The sequence below is a fragment of the Solea solea genome, chromosome 9 (assembly GCF_958295425.1).
Source record: "Solea solea chromosome 9, fSolSol10.1, whole genome shotgun sequence".
Taxonomy (NCBI): Eukaryota; Metazoa; Chordata; class Actinopteri; order Pleuronectiformes; family Soleidae; genus Solea; species Solea solea.
Window position 1 is genome coordinate 24,516,282 of NC_081142.1, and position 12,528 is coordinate 24,528,809.

General features: G+C 40.6%; 1 protein-coding gene across 3 annotated transcripts; it reads left to right on the forward strand.

Annotated features, from left to right (window-relative positions):
* Window positions 1–425: 425 nt before the first annotated feature.
* plcxd1 (phosphatidylinositol-specific phospholipase C, X domain containing 1) lies at window positions 426–11,915 on the forward strand. Of its 3 annotated transcripts, none has more exons than XM_058639321.1 (7): window positions 426–2,402; window positions 3,789–3,928; window positions 5,022–5,164; window positions 5,544–5,672; window positions 8,789–8,944; window positions 9,594–9,774; window positions 10,043–11,915. In XM_058639321.1, exons 2-7 carry the CDS (start codon window positions 3,820–3,822, stop codon window positions 10,285–10,287), a joined length of 963 nt encoding a protein of 320 aa, XP_058495304.1. In that variant the 5' UTR covers window positions 426–2,402; window positions 3,789–3,819; the 3' UTR covers window positions 10,288–11,915. The 3 variants fall into 3 exon arrangements, with proteins under 3 accessions (XP_058495304.1, XP_058495303.1, XP_058495302.1); XM_058639320.1 differs by having other exon boundaries at window positions 3,812–3,928; XM_058639319.1 differs by having other exon boundaries at window positions 426–944; window positions 3,812–3,928.
* Window positions 11,916–12,528: the final 613 nt, after the last annotated feature.

Genomic DNA, 12,528 nt, shown 5'->3' on the forward strand with positions numbered 1-12,528 from the left:
CACTTGTTGCCGTGGCAGCTGTAGGCAGCTTCCTCAATCACCAGGGCAACAAAGAGTCATGTGAAGAGTTTGCACGTTTATTTCCACTTGCCATACATCCAAGTTGCATTTCTGTCCACGTGTATCCAAGCTTCTTCAGGATCAAAGACACAGAAATATTCCCTTGATGTTCCAGGTCGTGACTGACGAGCTAACCGAACGTAACATAAAAAACCTTTTTACACAACCTAGAACAGCTTCAACCTACAAAACTGAGATATTTGCCAGTACATGTCTCCTGTTTCTGGGCCACGCGGTGGTGTAGTGGTTAGCGCTCTTGCCTTTGCAGCAGGAAAACCCAGGTTTGAGTCCCGGTTGGAACAAGGGTCTTTCTGTGTGGAGTTTGCATGTTCTCCCTGTGTGTGTGTGTGTGGCTTTTCTCAGGCTTCCTCCCACAGTCCAAAAACATGCAATATGGGAATCAGGTCAATCAGTCACTCTAAATTGACCGCAGGTGTGAGAGTTAATGTTTGTTTGTGTGTGTGGTCCTGTGATGGACTGGTGAACTGTCCATGGTGTGACCCCATGACCCTCCTGTAGAGGATAGAGCAGTAGATGATGGATGGATCTCCCAATCCTAACTATCATAGACATCAAAGTGTCCACGGTGTCTTTTATCTAATAACATCAAAGGTCAGCCAAGCCACGTTCCTTTCCTTGCAAGAATATTTTAAATCAAAGGTCGACTACTCTTAACTGTTGACTAAAGAATTTCTTCAGGTGAGAAGATCTTTGTTGCGTTTGGAGGGATGGTAAGATGTTAGCATTTGGATGAATGTTTACGTGTCCACGGCTGTGACATATAGCTTTTAAACACACGACTTCATGACTATTTGCTGACGACAAACAGATTTGATGCAAACTCTAGGAGACGATGAACGTGCTTCAGTCGGCCGACTCGTCAGGTGAAAAGTCGATGTTGTGTTTGTTCGTCTTCATCAGATATTAGAATTACGATGTAAATCCTGTGAAACACAAACATGTGACTGATGTTTTACCATCAAACATTAACATTACATTTGTTTGTCAACTAAAACCATGACTTCATATGAACGCTAGGGGGCAGCAGAGTTAATCAAACCCACCAGTGAACAGCTTCTGTTCAGCACATTCTATTTATGTTTATATATTTGAGATCATTTTAAGATGCTAAGCCATTATTAGGAGGTATACAATCATAATTATGACTTTTCATCTTATAATTATGAGATATAAAGTCATAATAATGAGAAACTATATCAGAATTACTACTGAACTTAGACTGTTTTTCATTTTTAAAACTTCATAATTGTGAGGACAATGAAAAGTCCTAATAACGAGATATTTACTTCATGTGTCACTAATATATCATTTTGTTTTAAGTGTTGAGACAGAATAAAAACATGATATAAAAATATGATAATGATTGATCACATGTCTAACGTGTCTTGTGTAAAGTCTGTGGATCAGTTTGTCTCGTTTGCTGTTTCAGGATGTAATGATCGACTAAAGAACCTGAACAACAACTAACTCGATCATCGATCTTTAATCATCTATAATCGATCATTGATCGATTTCTCTCTGGAGAAAAAGTCACTTTTAGTCCAAAAAACAATGTATGATTCAGTGAAAGTTGACGTTAAGTCATGATTTAATATCACTTTTATGAAGTATTTACAGAATATTATATCACTTATTTTACACTTTTAAATCTACAAAGCTGTTAATGACAGACAAAATGATATATTTGTGCTGATTTGTGTCTTAAAATAACATTATATATATAATTTTTCAAATAATTAAAGTTATCAATAGTGTTCAAATCAAAACAATATATCTATTTTTTTAAGACAGAAAACACAACTAAAGTGACTGAAAGATTTTTAATTGATAAATAAAAGAATATGACACAAACAGTATTAATAAGGTAGAATTATCAAAAATAAAAGAATAAAAACACCAGAGTTATGTGATCATAGTCACAGCACATGTAGTCTGAACTGTCCCTTTAAGAGTTCGCCTGCAGTGGGAGGAGTCAGCAGCAGGGGGCGCTGTGGCGCTGGTACCGCCCTATGCTCGTCACCATCACACTCTGCAGCAGCAGCTGCTACAAACAGCGGCTCACTGATCACATGATCACCTGATCGATGAGGATCATCATCCAACATGATCTGATCACATGGTCCCATGATCACTGTCACAGTAGGAGGAGAGGTAACGATGCGGCCGCACTGTGGCGCTGTCTGCGGGTCTGCAGCTCTGACATGAAACTGCTGCTGCTGCTGCTGCTGCGCACACATGCACACACACACACACACACACACACAGACACACACACTCCGGTTTCTCTGGTGACTGCAAGAAACAGCGGGCTCTGTGATCAGGTAAGTGTGACGTCACAGGACGACACCTCACACACGTTAGCAGCAGAGGGCGTGGTTTTAGGTTCAAGTTTAACATGTATTAGTTCTATGTTCTTGTTCATATGGTCTATGTTCATATGTATATATACATATATACATGTACATGTACATATACATGTACAGTACATATACAGGTACATATACATGTACAGTACATATACAGGTACATACATGTACATATACAGGTACATACATGTACGACAATCGTAAAGTAAAATCAGGAAAACGTTTTCTCATAATCGTGATGTAAAATCTGTAAAGGTTTTCCGATAATCGTAAAGTAAATTATGGAAAAGCTTTCAGATAAATGTAAAGTAAATTCTGGAAAAGCTTTCAGATAATCGTAAAGTAAAATCTGGAAAAGCTTACTGATAATCGTAAAGTCAAATCAGGAAAGACGTTCTGATAATTGTAAAGTAACATCAGGAACAGCTTTCCGGTAATGGTAAAGTTAAATCTGAAAAAGCTTTCAGATAATCGTAAAGTAACATCTGGAAAAGCTTTCTGATAATCGTAAAGTAACATCAGGAAAAGCTTTCTGATAATCATAAAGTGAAATCTGGAAAAGCTTTCTGATAATCGTAAAGTAAAATTTAGAAAAGCTTTCCAATAATCGTAAAGTAAAATCAGGAAAAGCTTTCTGATAATCGTAAAGTGAAAGCTTTCTGATAATCGTAAAGTAAAATCTGGAAAAGCTTTCCAATAATCGTAAGGTAAAATCTGGAAAAGCTTTCCGGTAATTGTAAAGTACAATCTGGAAACGTTTTCCGATAATCACAAAGTCACATCTGGAAAAGTTTGTGGATAATCGTAAAGTAAAATCTGGAAATCTTTCAGGTAATTGTAAAGTAAATTCTCGAAAAGCTTTCCGATAATCGTAAAGTAAAATCTCGAAAAGCTTTCCGATAATCGTAAACTAACACCAGGAAAAGCTTTCCGGTAATCGTAAACTAACACCAGGAAAAGCTTTCCAATAATCGTAAAGTAAATACTGGAAAAGCTTTCCAATAATTGTAAAGTAAAATCTGGAAAGACTTTCTGATAATCGTAAAGTAAAATAAGAAAAAGCTTTCCGATAATCATAAAGTAAAATTCGGATAGGCTTTATGATAATTGTAATGTAAAATCCAGAAAGGCTTTTTCGATAATCGTAAAGTAAAATTTGGATATGTTTTCGGATAATCATAAAGTAAAATTCAGAAAGGCTTTCAGAAAATCGTAAAACTTAAAAAAATTATTTTCTGAAAACTGTAAATGAAAAATGAGAAAAGGTAAACCTGAGTCCAGGTGAGGAGACGAGAACATGACGCAGTGACATTAAAGGTCTATTCCGTGACTTTATTAAAGGTCTATTCCGTGACTTCATGCAGAGCTCAGAATGTCGTCAGTGATGATGTCACACTTCAGTGACCTGCCCATGGACAGCTGGATGACTCACCTGCCACCTGCTCTGTGGGACACGCCCATTTATCACCTGGCCATTCCAGGTGAGTGAGTGATCAGTCTACCTGCACCAGTCCTGCTGTTTAAAGAGTCAGTTCAGCTTTTCTGAAGTGTGGTTGTACAAGTAAAAACAGGAAAGTTTGTAAACCACTCAACTCTCCTACACCAAAGACCATAGAGAAGATCAGTGAATTTAACATCACAGCACACAGGAGTTGTTGATCCACTGCTGCTTCCATCACTAAGTTTAAACTTCGTGACACAAAGTGACCACACGAGGCAGCAGCAGACCAGCAGCTCCTGTGTCCCCACCAGCTAAAATCTCTGATTTTCTCTATGGACTTTGGTGTGGGAGAGTGAGTGGTCTACAAACTGGTTGGAAAGGTCTGTCTAACAGTTCAGCTCAGTCACTTCCTCATGTAACCACACTTAAAAGGATTTTCAAATCATGGAAATTTCACCTGGATGACCTTATTGTTAGTGCTTTTTTGTGATAAAATCATACAGTATATTGAATCTCGAGTTTTGTGTTTGTGGTTTAAATTCTAAGAAAACAGAGAAAACAGCCACGACACAAAATGAATACATCCATTAATTAGACATATTTGCATTGTGAATAAAATCCATTTGATTTTCATGGTAGTTGTGACAGGATCTTCCTCGTCTCTGCTGGTCATAAAAATCCTTTAATGGAAGCTTTAATGTTGTCTTACTGCTGTGAGTGGGATTGATCTGCTCTGACGTTGCAAACACTGAAACGTTCTGCACACTCAGTTCAGCTCGTTCATAAGCAAATACACTCAATATCATTAGTATTAATTCATTTGATTTGATTTATTGATCTTTGTTTTATTTGCCCGTTAAAGAAAATATAATATGTTTTTTACAAAATGATCATTCTTACCTTAGACTAGTGTTTACTTTTTATATATATATATATATATATATATATATATATATATATATATATAGCTTTCACTGAAAACTCTTCTTTCAAACATATGCACAGAAATATTTACTAAAAATTTGGGAATATTTAGTCTCCCATGAAAAATCTCCAACGACCCTCTTCAGACTGCACTTAAATCTAAAATATCTCCTCAAATACGTGTGTGTGCGTTTGTGTGTGTGTGTCAGGGAGTCACAATGCCATCACTTACTGTCTGGACATGAATGACCGATCACCTGTCGACCTCACTCAACCTGACCTGCTGCAGAAGCTCGACAAATACATGAAGCCCATCATTCGTCCCTTTGTTTACAAGTGGGCGGTGACACAGGTAAACGACAACAACAACAACACTGCAACAGCTGATTGTTAATTGTAATAAAATCTATGTCACTTTAAGTCTTTAAGAACATGTTCACATCTTTATCTCACTGTTAGACAGACTTTTCCAACAGGAAACTGAAGTTTGTAAACCAATAACTCTCCCACACCAGACCTCATGGAGAAAATCAGTGATGTTAAAATCACTGATTTTCTCCATGGGCTTTGGTGTGGGAGAGTGAGTTATTTACAAACTTCAGTTTACACAAGGATAAGTCTGTCTAACAGTGAGATAAATCTCCAAAAATAAAATTTTAAGATATTGTGTGTGTGTGCGTGTGTGTGCGTGTGTGTGCGTGTGTGTGCGTGTGTGTGTGTGTGTGTTGCAGGATGTGTCCATAAAGCAGCAGCTGGACTGTGGGGTCAGATACTGTGACCTGAGAATCGCTCACAGACCCAACGACAGCTCCACTGACCTGTACTTCTACCACGGTGTTTACACCACACTCACTGTTCAGGTACAGACTCACTATACATGTGTGTAAATATATATATATATATATATACATATATTGATACATATATGTATATCCTGACAGATATCAGACAGACAGACAGTGAGTTGTCTTCTCACAGAGTGTCCTGACAGACATCAGACAGACAGACAGACAGACAGTGAGTGTCTCTTGTGTGTTGTCTTCTCACAGAGTGTCCTGACAGACAGACAGACAGACAGACAGTGAGTGTCTCTTGTGTGTTGTATTCTCACAGAGTGTCCTGACAGACAGACAGACAGACAGACAGTGAGTGTCTCTTGTGTGTTGTCTTCTCACAGAGTGTCCTGACAGACATCGGACAGACAGACAGACAGACAGACAGTGAGTGTCTCTTGTGTGTTGTCATCTCACAGAGTGTCCTGACAGACATCAGACAGACAGACAGTGAGTGTCTTGTGTGTTGTCTTCTCACAGAGTGTCCAGACAGACAGACAGACAGACAGACAGTGAGTGTCTCTTGTGTGTTGTCTTCTCACAGAGTGTCCTGACAGACAGACAGACAGACAGTGAGTGTCTCTCGTGTGTTGTCTTCTCAGAGTGTCCTGACAGACAGACAGACAGATAGACAGACAGTGAGTGTCTCTTGTGTGCTGTCTTCTCACGAGTGTCTTGACAGACAGACAGACAGACAGACAGACAGTGAGTGTCTCTTGTGTGTTGTCTTCTCACAGAGTGTCCTGACAGACAGACAGTGAGTGTCTCTTGTGTGTTGTCTTCTCACTGAGTGTCCTGACAGACAGACAGACAGACAGACAGACAGTGAGTGTCTTGTGTGTTGTCTTCTCACAGAGTGTCCTGACAGACAGACAGACAGACAGTGAGTGTCTCTTGTGTGTTGTCTTCTCACTGAGTGTCCTGACAGACAGACAGACAGACAGACAGACAGACAGACAGACAGACAGACAGACAGACAGTGAGTGTCTCTTGTGTGTTGTCTTCTCACAGAGTGTCCTGACAGACAGACAGACAGTGTCTTGTGTGTTGTCTTCTCACAGAGTGTCCTGACAGACAAACAGACAGACAGACAGTGAGTGTCTCTTGTGTGTTGTCTTCTCACAGAGTGTCCTGACAGACAGACAGACAGACAGACAGACAGACAGTGAGTGTCTCTTGTGTGTTGTCTTCTCACAGAGTGTCCTGACAGACAGATAGACAGTGTCTCTGTGTGTTGTCTTCTCACAGAGTGTCCTGACAGACAGACAGACAGACAGACAGACAGTGAGTGTCTCTTGTGTGTTGTCTTCTCACAGAGTGTCCTGACAGACAGACAGACAGTGAGTGTCTCTTGTGTGTTGTCTTCTCACAGAGTGTCCTGACAGACAGACAGACAGTGTCTTGTGTGTTGTCTTCTCACAGAGTGTCCTGACAGACAAACAGACAGACAGACAGTGAGTGTCTCTTGTGTGTTGTCTTCTCACAGAGTGTCCTGACAGACAGACAGACAGACAGTGAGTGTCTCTTGTGTGTTGTCTTCTCACAGAGTGTCCTGACAGACAGACAGACAGTGTCTCTTGTGTGTTGTCTTCTCACAGAGTGTCCTGACAGACAGACAGACAGACAGACAGTGAGTGTCTCTTGTGTGTTGTCTTCTCACAGAGTGTCCTGACAGACAGACAGTGAGTGTCTCTTGTGTGTTGTCTTCTCACAGAGTGTCCTGACAGACAGACAGACAGTGTCTTGTGTGTTGTCTTCTCACAGAGTGTCCTGACAGACAAACAGACAGACAGACAGTGAGTGTCTCTTGTGTGTTGTCTTCTCACAGAGTGTCCTGACAGACAGACAGACAGACAGACAGTGAGTGTCTCTTGTGTGTTGTCTTCTCACAGAGTGTCATGACAGACAGACAGACAGTGTCTCTGTGTGTTGTCTTCTCGCAGAGTGTCCTGACAGACAGACAGACAGACAGACAGTGAGTGTCTCTTGTGTGTTGTCTTCTCACGGAGTGTCCTGACAGACAGACAGACAGACAGACAGACAGACAGTGAGTGTCTCTTGTGTGTTGTCTTCTCACAGAGTGTCCTGACAGACAGACAGACAGACAGACAGTGAGTGTCTCGTGTGTGTTGTCTTCTCACAGAGTGTCCTGACAGACAGACAGACAGACAGACAGACAGTGAGTGTCTCTTGTGTGTTGTCTTCTCACAGAGTGTCCTGACAGACAGACAGACAGACAGACAGTGAGTGTCTCTTGTGTGTTGTCTTCTCACAGAGTGTCCTGACAGACAGACAGTGAGTGTCTCTTGTGTGTTGTCTTCTCACAGAGTGTCCTGACAGACAGACAGTGAGTGTCTCTTGTGTGTTGTCTTCTCACAGAGTGTCCTGACAGACAGACAGACAGACAGACAGTGAGTGTCTCTTGTGTGTTGTCTTCTCACAGAGTGTCCTGACAGACAGACAGTGAGTGTCTCTTGTGTGTTGTCTTCTCACAGAGTGTTCTGACAGACAGACAGACAGACAGACAGTGAGTGTCTCTTGTGTGTTGTCTTCTCACAGAGTGTCCTGACAGACAGACAGTGAGTGTCTCTTGTGTGTTGTCTTCTCACAGAGTGTCCTGACAGACAGACAGTGAGTGTCTCTTGTGTGTTGTCTTCTCACAGAGTGTCCTGACAGACAGACAGACAGACAGACAGTGAGTGTCTCTTGTGTGTTGTCTTCTCACAGAGTGTCCTGACAGACAGACAGTGAGTGTCTCTTGTGTGTTGTCTTCTCACAGAGTGTCCTGACAGACAGACAGTGAGTGTCTCTTGTGTGTTGTCTTCTCACAGAGTGTCCTGACAGACAGACAGTGAGTGTCTCTTGTGTGTTGTCTTCTCACAGAGTGTCCTGACAGACAGACAGTGAGTGTCTCTTGTGTGTTGTCTTCTCACAGAGTGTCCTGACAGACAGACAGTGAGTGTCTCTTGTGTGTTGTCTTCTCACAGAGTGTCCTGACAGACAGACAGTGAGTGTCTCTTGTGTGTTGTCTTCTCACAGAGTGTCCTGACAGACAGACAGTGAGTGTCTCTTGTGTGTTGTCTTCTCACAGAGTGTCCTGACAGACAGACAGTGAGTGTCTCTTGTGTGTTGTCTTCTCACAGAGTGTCCTGACAGACATCAGACAGTGGTTGGATCTTCATCCTAAAGAGCTGCTCATCCTCTCCTTCAGCCATTTCCTGTGTCTGAGCCCAGATCTGCACATGATGCTGCTGAAGACCATACGCAACGTGTTTACCTGCAAACTCTGTCCTAAGACGGTACCTTGACTCCGCCTCCTGCTCTTCCCCCTCCCCTCCCTCCCCCTGCTGACTGATAACATTCTTAAGTCATCAGCTCTTTTCTTTGCTCTGCACTAAATAATCTGCTGCAAGTCTTTCCTCACACAGACTCAGACATTTGACCTGAACTATAAATAAAAACATTTCACCACATTCATACAAACCACTGTCACATGACTAAAGAATGCCCACACATGGATGAAAATCCTCCAGCTTTTTATACAGAAAATATCTTTACATTTTAATCTTATGAATGAATATTCATCCACACTGACCTGAACTATAAACACATTTACATGATAGTAAACATATGTCTTTTATTAACGCAAATGAATATTTTGTACACACATAAATAGAAGAAAAATGACATTTAATTGTAGTAAAAATAAACGTATGAGTGAAGATTCAGTAGAAATCTATAGGAACTCAGAAAAATATAAAGAAATTATAAAATACCACATTGGTTCATTGTCACTTTATAAAAACTATACTGAAATAGGTTTTTGTTATTGCATTTAATTTTTGTAAGCAAATTTAAAAAAAATCCCACGTCTGCTCTTAAAGGGACAGTACAGATAACCTGCACTGTCCCTTTAAATAACACACCGTGTGAAACTGTTGATTTCAGGAAGTGTTAACTCTTCGAAACTTGTGGTCTCTCGGATACCAAGTGATCGTCTCCTATGAACACAACCTGGCCGGTTGCCATGGTGACCTGTGGCCTCACATCCCTTACTGGTGGGCAAATAAATGCCGAGCTGAGGCTCTGATCGAGGAGTTCGAGCTCAGGAAGCAACATGGCCGACCAGGTGATGTCATGAACCACTCACTGCATGCGACACCGGATTCATTAAAGGGAAAGTTCAGGCTTTTTTTTAAGTGTGTTTGTATCAGGTACCAACAGGAAACTGACGTTTGTAAAGCACTCACTCTCCCACACCAAAGCCCATGGAGAAAATCACGCTTTTGAAAGACTTCATTTAGATAAACATCAGTGATACCTGGTGACCACACGAGGCAGCAGAAGACCAGCAGCCGTCATTAAAGGTGAATTCTGTGTATTATTGTGTGTTTCAGGAGGATTCTTCGTCACAGGGATTAATTTGACCGAGGACCTGAAGTACATCTGCACTCACCCCACAGAGACTCTGAAGGACCTGGTGATGTCCACCAATCCCACGCTGCTCTCATGGGTCAAAGGTCAAACCCCCGGCGCCAGAGACTACTCGCTCAACATCATCGCAGGAGACTTTATCTCAGAGAGCAACTTTGCACCGACGGTCATCGCACTGAACGAGAAACTGCTGAAAATGTCCCTGTGACTTTTCACCAAGCTTTTAAGGTCCAGTCTGTGAGATTTAGAGACAGAAATGTAATATTATATTATAACAATTATCATTTCATTATTTTCCCCTCAAAGTTAATAACTGTTGTGTTTTTTAGTTTTTGTGCTAAAAATTCAGGCTCCGCCTCCTTCAGAGGACACAGCTGACAAAGAGAATCCGACTTTTAACTTTTAAAGGTGACATTGAATGCTTGTATAGCACATATATGTTGGTTATGGAGGTCTACTTACATATATTAACTTGTTTTCATGGTTAAAATCCTCCTAGTCGCTACAAACGAGCCGATCGAAATATATCTTTAATATATAAGTTTCAGACCAAAATCACACCCCCAGAACGCAGACTGTGTTGTGATTGGCCAGCCAACGAGAGCTTTCCCACTGTCCTGTGATTGGCCAGGTACCTGGTAGTGACGTAATTAGCACGTCAGCTCTCAGATACGCAGCTCCCCGTCTGGCACGATGGATGCTCTGCATCTCAGCAGCTACAAAAAGAGAAGTTCTTCTTCTTCTTCTGTGGTTGAATGTACGCAACCGGATGTGCCCGGACTAGTGGACAGGAGGAGCTATGGTGGTGCATATGGTGGTGCATCCGCTTTGCAAGCCACCATAGTTTGACTTTTTTGTTTGTTGTTTTGTCCCCTTCAAGCCACCATAGTTGGACATTTTTGTTTGTTGTTTTGTCTCCTTTAGACCGCCATAGTTTGACTTTTTTGTTTGTTGTTTTGTCTCCTTTAGACCACCATAGTTTGACCTTTTTGTTTATTGTTTTGTCTCCTTTAGACCACCATAGTTTGACTTTTTTATTTGTTGTTTTTTCTCCTTTACACCACCATACTTTGACTTTTTTATTTGTTGTTTTTTCTCCTTTAGACCACCATAGTTTGACTTTTTTATTTGTTGTTTTTTCTCCTTTAGACCACCATAGTTTGACTTTTTTACTTTTTGTTTTTTCTCCTTTAGACCACCATAGTTTGACTTTTTTATTTGTGGTTTTGTCTCCTTTAGGCCACCATAGTTTGTCATATCCACTTTGATGTTGAGCATAAAGCTAAAGGTATACAGTTTGCTGCAGGTTGCACCTTCACCACTAGATGTCACTAAATGTCACAGACTGGTTGATCATTTTAAAAAATGATTTTAAAAGTGTGAATCACAGCATGAAACAAACACACAAACATGAGCTTATTTTGATAAAAATACTTGAATTCTTCATATTTAATATTAATGCACTTTTAAAATGAAAATCTTTAGAAGCTTTTATTGTTTCACTTTTCATGAGTCAGCGGTCCCTTTTTTTTCTGCTGACTAAAGCAATAAAGAGCCGACTCATGTAATGTCAACGTAGGCTTTCTAGACTTTTAGATTTGAAGCACAAACAATGTAAACAACAAGCACACGACTGTGATGTAAATAACAACAACAACGTTCAGGAAGTCGTTCAACTGTGTCACATGACCTGTGTTTGTTGGAATATGCGTGTAAAATAAGCATGACGTTCATTTGCATGAAGACAAACGTGACTGTTCTACTTTAACGCGGGCCTTTATTTTGAAAGGATGCTGCACCACTGTGCCTGTAGAGAATAAACATTTTTTTTCTTAATCTCATCGTCTCACTTTATTCACATTCACTGAGAGACAGACACTCAAAACACCGGATTTTAACCACTGGTTCCTGTAGTACCATCACAGTCCACCAGGAGCACAAACTCTTCTATTTGTCTTTTACACAAATGTATGTATGGGTGTTTGTGTGTGTATGTGTGTGTGTGTGTGTGTGTGTTTTTGTGTTTGTGTGTGTCTGTTTGTGTTTTTGTGTTTGTTTGCGTGTGTGTGTGTGTGTGCGCGTGTGTCTGTGTGTGTCTGTTTGTGTTTGTGTGTTTTGGGGTTTGTTTGTGTGTGTGTTTTTGTGTCTATGTGTTTTTGTGTCTATGTGTTTGTGTGTGTGTGTTCGTGGTAATAAAATGTAAAAAAAAGTTTTCTTTGTTGAGTCAGAAAAAAGTGTTTAGCCCCGCCTCTCTTGTTCACGTCACAGCAGCCGGACAGCGTAAATAATGTATTTGTTTAATCTTGTGGTAAATCAGTGTGTGAATGACGTCAAAGATAAACTCACAAGTGTATTATTTAAAAATGTTTTTTTTTTTTCAGATCAGTTTCAGTGAAACTTTACAAGAATCAGGATTTTCTTCCTGTTTCCTCCACGGAGGAGGGACTGT

Excerpts from the sequence above, each read along its gene's own strand:
- plcxd1 (XM_058639319.1), top strand. The coding sequence starts at position 914 with ATGAACGTGCTTCAGTCGGCCGACTCGTCAG. Across the intron at positions 945-3,811 it reads TCAGTCGGCCGACTCGTCAG|AGCTCAGAATGTCGTCAGTG; the intron begins GTGAAAAGTCGA and ends GACTTCATGCAG. Across the intron at positions 3,929-5,021 it reads TTATCACCTGGCCATTCCAG|GGAGTCACAATGCCATCACT; the intron begins GTGAGTGAGTGA and ends TGTGTGTGTCAG.